Source organism: Onychomys torridus, chromosome X (genome assembly GCF_903995425.1).
Source record: "Onychomys torridus chromosome X, mOncTor1.1, whole genome shotgun sequence".
NCBI lineage: Eukaryota > Metazoa > Chordata > Mammalia > Rodentia > Cricetidae > Onychomys > Onychomys torridus.
The window spans coordinates 100,263,222-100,270,164 of NC_050466.1; the positions used below are offsets into that span (position 1 = coordinate 100,263,222).

At 37.9% G+C, this 6,943-nt stretch overlaps 1 protein-coding gene across 1 annotated transcript in view; it reads right to left on the minus strand.

Moving 5' to 3' along the window:
* The window catches only part of Pof1b (POF1B actin binding protein), a 71,254-nt gene extending 70,738 nt beyond the window's left edge, over positions 1 to 516 (minus strand). The window contains exon 1 of the mRNA XM_036173880.1: positions 232 to 516. Coding sequence (XP_036029773.1) covers positions 232 to 516 — 285 coding nt within the window. The remainder of the gene's footprint in view (positions 1 to 231) is intronic.
* Positions 517 to 6,943: the final 6,427 nt, after the last annotated feature.

Sequence of the window (6,943 nt, forward strand, 5' to 3'; positions counted from 1 at the left end):
TTAAAATGTGCCTTCCTGTGCTCAGGTTAGGTTATGTAAATCATTGGAATGGCAACCAACCAACCACAGGAATTAGTAAATGAAAAAAAAAATGCCTAAGAGATATAAGAGATAGAATTTGGGAGACTGTCCAACACATACATAACTAACTGCACGTCACCAAGAGCTATCCTGTAGATGACAGTGAAAGCCAACAATTCCCAACAATCTGGAATATCTATCTTTTATTACCTGGGAATGGTCGCTCCAAACCAAATTTTGGTAGGAGGAGGCAGTTTTGAGGGGGGAGAGCATTTCCCGTGAGCCAAGGGGGTCCAAGGCCTGCACCACCTTATTCATAGGCCCGCTGTAGGTCCTCACTCGCTCATACACTACATTTTTTTCTGGAGGCTGCTGGGCTTGACTTGACTGATGGTAACAGTGGTAATGCTGTGGCTGGCACTGCAGCACCTCTGTGGGCTGCTGGGTCCCACAGCTGCTGCTGCTGGTCTCACTCCAATAGCTTGAGCTCATCATCTCCTCAGTGGTCAGGAAGGGTTTCCCCAGGTGCTCTCCCTATGGAATAAACAGAGAAAGGTGATAGCAAGGCAGGCAGGCAAGCAGGGACACGCAAAGAGGGTCTTTATCAACCACCTTTCATCCCTCACGGTGCCAGTCAGAGATGAGTTACCTGAGCAGCAGCAGGAGCAGGTCTGGCAGCTGCAGAGTAGACAGCAAACTATTTGAGCTCAAAGGAAAAGTGGAGCCACCCTGGGAGATTGCTCCAGGAAATGGTACTGACACGCCCCTGAGGGGCGGATTCACCTGGCAGGTTTGCGTGCCAGAAAAGGCCCTGCCTTGCCACAGAGATAGCAACAAGGCTTCACAGTAGGTAAAGGAGTCTAGAAAAAAGAAGACAGACGTTCTGGGCAGGAGCTCCTAGGACTGGAAAGCTGAAGACAAAGACACCAGTGTCCAGACTTGTTAGAGAAAACAAAGCGACTTTCCCATGGCTTGTAAACGTAGCAAAGGCTGTTTCAAGCCTAAGTACTCATTCCGGGATCTCAGGCCAAATTAAAGGGTATTAGCCTAGGGACAAAGTAATTTTCAGAGATAAATTTTCATTCTTCACAAACTCCTGGTGATAATGCAGATAAAGCAGATTGCCATGGGGACTCCAAGGGAGAATTCTGTAATTTGTGAACCTGTTTATCTGGCTCCAGTCACAGTGCGTGTTTTGAACGACAGTGACACAGAAGTATCCAAATGATTGAATTTCTGTCTAGATATTGGAGGGGTGGGGTAGGAATGGTTCAGGAAAATGCTTTGCGTTTTGCTTTTTGCTTTTATTGGTTTGCATTTTCACAAAGGAATTTGCCCTGACTTTTTGTTTGTTTGTTTTGTTTTGTGTTTGTTTGTTTGTTTTTGTTTTTTGTGCCTTAGGAAACACGGAGTTCCACTGTTTCTTTAATCTCCAATTGTTAAAGGAACTGTAAGCCTTTTAAGGTGCTTTTTGAGACAAACAGATTTAAAAGTGTTCAGCACTTATTTGCAACCACTTTGCAAATCCTATCATAATGGTATTTACCAATCAGGTAATGTCTGGCAAGTCACTCTAGCACAACTCAACTACCTGAGGGCTCCTTCAGAAAAGGGAGCCTTCTTTATGTATATATGAACCTTGAGACCACTATTTCAGAAAGGAGAGAATGTCTTTCATCTGGGTAGCCATTTTGTGTGTGTGTCTTCAGAGTAGTAAACAAAAGCTAATAATTTACTAGTCATTTACTGTGTGCTGGATCGCATTCAAGAAACTATATTGCTACATTCTCACAACTTTGTAAGGATTGACTGGTGGGAATCTGAGGCACAGATATAAAGACATTGAAAAAAGTTTCCGCAGTTAAATAAGTGTTAAAGATGGATCTGGAATGTGAATATAGGGGGGTTCCCATCAGAGTCTAAGCTTTTAGGAACCACATTATACTGCTAAATAATTTTTTTTAAGATTTATTTATTTATTTACTTATTTACTTGTTTATTTATTAATTATATATACAGTGTTCTGTCAGCATGTGTCCCTGCAGGCCAGAAGAGGGCACCAGATCTCATTACAGATGGTTGTGAGCCACCATGTGGTTGCTGGGGATTGAACTCAGGACCTTTGCAAGAGCAAGCAGTGCTCTTAACCTCTGAGCCATCTTTCCAGCCCGCTAAATAAATTTTTAATTGTTCATCACACAGCCATCTAAGAAATCTCCTAGATGACAGGGAAATGAGTTGCAAGAGTCCTTCAAAGAATCTGAATTGTTATGGAAGAAAGGTATATGCAAAATTAACATTCAAAATGCTTCAAAATACATTGTTGGTATTACACGTTTATTGATGTTTGCAGAGCTTTCAGACACAATTCTTGTTCATTTAGATGTTGTTCCACAAAAAAAAAAAATCAATGTAAATGAGCTAGACATGGTGGTACATGACTATAATCCCAGTCCTTGAAATCATGCCACCACATGGCAGACATATCAAGCCTAATTACAAAGCAGATATCTGCTGAGACAGAAGGATTGCCATGAGCTTGAAAATCAGTTCCAGCTAAACAATGAAGTCAAGTCCAGTCTGAGCTAAAGACTGAAACCTTGTCTCAAAATCCAAAAATAATAAAATAATTAATGAAAATTAACTAGAAATACATGATCTACCATGTAACCAGGTATAGTATCAGATCAGTATCTAATTACTAACCTTGGCTATATCATTGTGCATAAACTTTATGTGAATGGGGACTAGATAATAAATAGTATCATCTAGTAAACACCAACTGAAATCTGAATTTAACATATGCACACACATGCTGTTAGTATCTGTTGCCAGTCAATGGGGAAACTTGTCTGTAAAGAAGAAATTGAGGTGAAGAGTAAAAGTATGATACCCATAAAATTCTGACTATATTTGCCCTATGCATTTCTTAGAAATAGAGGAAGTCAACTTTGACATAGTTGGGCTACAATTAATGTGTGAAATTGATATGCTCACTCAGTTTTTAAGCGGCCTATATTCTTGTTCCCATTCCCAGGTATAAAAAAATACAGCTTGAAGCTCAAGAATAAAGAAATGAGCTTAAGCACCACATGGCAGATATATCAAGTCTAATTACAAAGCAGATTCTGACCATCCTTATTCACTTCCAACAATTTAATCAATCATTCTCAAGAAAGATTCTATTCCTTCTCTTAGAACTCCTTTCTGAATTCACGATCTGCTTTGCCAATTCTTTTTATTGATAAATAAGTATAAATGCACTTATCTATGTAACAATGTACCTACAACATTTCACACTTGAAAATCCAGTGGCTTGACACTGTGGTCTACAAGCTTAATGATTGTATTCTCCATCACCCTTTGGTCTATGGGGTAATATGAGTTCATTTCTTATATTTAGCACTAGACTTGTTCAAAGAATTCTTGATTATATTTCCAGCAGTCTTTTGTTTTACTCTATAAAATAGATATTTTATATTTGGTACCTAAAAACTAATTTTGGATGTTTGATTTGGGAGAATAGAACAGATATTCCCTAAGAAGATAATTTAATTTAAAAAAGAGCTACAAATCTTATTCACTTTGCCTAGCTATAAAAGCAATTCATTCTTTAAGAATTCAAATGAAAGTGTTAGGGTGATGGTTCAGGTGTTAAGAGGACTTGCTTGCTCTTGCAGTGGATTGGGTTCAGTTCCTAGCACCCACATGGTGGCTCACAACCATCTGTAACTCCACGTCCAGGGTAATTGATGCCCTCTTCTGACCTCTGAGGACAACAGAGACATGCACATGGTACATATACATACATACAGGGAAAAGACTCACACACAGTAAAATGTTTTAAATCTAAAATGGAAAAAAAGTTAAAAGTTCAAGTGAGTACATATACAAGTAAAGTAGAAAATGAAATTCCAATATTAATGATAGACATAAGGATTAAAATATCAGCTAAATATATTAAATATAATAAAAAATAATTTGCATTTTGGCTGAGCTGTCTTGAGGGTCATTTAAAAAGTACTGATTTGCCCTCCAGAGGACACTGGATACACAAACTCGTAGTCTCTTATAGTTACAACACAAAACACTCGTGTAAACACAGTTATGTGTGTGGAGGGGGAAGGAAGGGGCTTTTCCTGCATGCTAAGAAAGCTGTTGCTTCTTCCATGGATACCATCTGAGTGACCTCTAATTTAAGTCAATTTTGATTTTGGGGACTCAGTCCTACAAGATAGTCTGAAAGCCTTAATGCTCTATACTTTAGTGCTTCCAGAAAACAATCATCATCTTGTAGGTACCTATAGGCTGCCAGTGATTAATCAGTTAATTAACATGCCAAAAAAGGCAAATCATTTTAGAAATTATATCCCAGGAAAAGAGGAAAACCAAGTGTGTGTGTGTGTGTGTGTGTGTGTTTTAAACACTATCATATCTACCTCACAAACTTACTAGGTTCAAATATGAAAATATTTGCTAGTTGCAATATACTACCCAACTATATGACTTTAAAAATATGCTGTTCATAGAATTCAGTGTAATTTCTGTGAATTAGTCTATTTGAAAATCAAATTAAATGTCCCAGTGAAGTATGGGGCTGTTTTTGGAAACTTTAGTTGCCTGAAATCATTACAAAGCAGCAATTAATTTATCAAAATTGACATATAGAATTATATTAGATCATTAAACAGCAAAAGTAATTATAAATTTGTCACCTACTATATTTCATCAGCATCAGCAGTTTTTATGTGCATTACTAAGCCTTTACTCCACCTTCTGTTTTATGGGGATGATGCTTAGATCTATCTCTAGCCCAGCCTCATAGCTTGGGGCTAATGATACAAGAGCAACAGATAGAGTTAACACCAAGTTACTTAAGTCTTTTTGCTTCTGCCTTCTCTATGATAAAGAGAAGAATGTTCATGGTATAAATGTCACCAAGCTTTGGTCTGAAGGAGGTAAATCCCAAGGTAGGTGAAACCATTGTATGGTTATATGAAAGCAGCTGTGTGTTATTAACTGAACCCAATTCATTTGATCCTGCAGAACTCCATTCCAGCCTGCTGACAGGACTTAACACCGATCTTCTTTAACTGCTGTTGGGAAATTTTTGACTGGGCAATGGTTCAGGATATGAGTTATGAAAAAGATATTTATTTTCATTTGAACAAAAATGAAAGGCAGCACTTATAAACAGGTCAATTTAATCTGAAGTGAGTTTAAATTAAAATTCTATATCAAAGCCGGGTGCTGGTGGTGCACGCCTTTAATCCCAGCACTTGAGAGGCAGAGGCAGGTGGATCTCTGTGAGTTCGAGGCCAGCCTGGTCTACAAAGTGAGTTCCAGGAAAGGCGCAAAGCTACACAGAGAAACCTTGTCTCGAAAAACAAAAACAAACCAACCAAACAAACAAACAAAAATTCTATATCAAAATGCCAGCTGGTTAATGATGCATATAACTAAAATGAAAGCAGATAATCCCTTATAAAACCTGTAGTATCAATGCATCAGAGTACCTATCTCTCTTCCTAAAGAATAGTTTACTGGTAGTATACTTGTGTTCAGAACTAATTGACTTCTGTATTCTAAAGCCATGCTAGAGAAAATAAGACCTGGGTTCTGGACAGATTATCCAACTCTTTATGTGTACAATTGCAGAGGAATGGCTCTATGATTTGTGGGATGTTCTGCATGTTAAATGTGTTGCTCTGATTGGTTAATAATAAAACACTGATTGGCCAGTAGCCAGGCAGTAAGTATAGGCGGGACAAGGTGAGAGGAGAATTTTGGGAAGTGGAAGGCTGAGCAGAGAGATGCTGCCAGCCACTGCCATGAGAAGATGTTAAGATACTGGTAAGCCACAAGCCACATGGCAACTTATAGATTAATAGAAATGGGTTGATTTAAGATGTAAGAACAGTTAGCAAGAAGCCTGCCATGGCCATACAGTTTATAAGTAATATATGTCTCTGTGTGTCTACTTGTTTGGGTCTGAGCAGCTGTGGGACTGGTGGGTGAGAGAAATTTGTCCTGACCCTGGGCCAGGCAAGACCAGGAAAACTCTAGCTACAATGATTCTGGAAGATTTTTAGGGATGCAGCATTTCCCAAATTGTGTCAAGAACTAGCTGTACTGGGTGCTATACAAAGAAGTGTTTTATGAACCAATGGGTTTAATATACAGTTGGTTAAATATAATTTGTGGAATAGCTTTATTACTATAGTTCCTATAGCCTTTTACAACATGATATACATTATGACCATAATTTTCCAAATAGATCCACTGTGTGTAGTGTTTGTCAAATTTTTATTGACAGTGAAATACGTTTATATAGAATATATATACAATATATCATTTATGGAATAGTCTTTATATTTTTCTGTGTGACTTTATCATCTGGATATTTTTGGCTAGATTCAGAAAGTAAATGAGACTACATATCTGGTTTTTAATTCTAACCATATCATGAAGACATATCAAAGATAATTTGATCATCCGTATCAACATATCTGTCATACTCAAAGAGAGATCTTGGAGTCAGAATCATTAATAATACCTGGAAAATTTTTAATGCAAAAATTCAGGCCTTCTTCCTTACCCTTATCCAGCCAGGAACTCTAGAGGTGTGTTCCAAAAGTCGGTCCTAAGCATGCTTGTTAAATGTGATATATACTAAGGTTTACAAAATCTCCAACATATACCAGTAAGCACAGAAGACAACAATGGTAATGGCAGAGAGCTGAGACATTTTACTTTGTAAGAATTTGTTGGGGACTCAAATCTGTAAGCAAGTAGAGGTATGCTCTACCTCTGGGTAAAGTCAAATGGTTCTACACATATAGAGAGGATAGGGAAGTACAAACATACTACATTGTTTAAAGGTGGTATGACATCAAAAATAAAATAAAAGAGGATACTATTG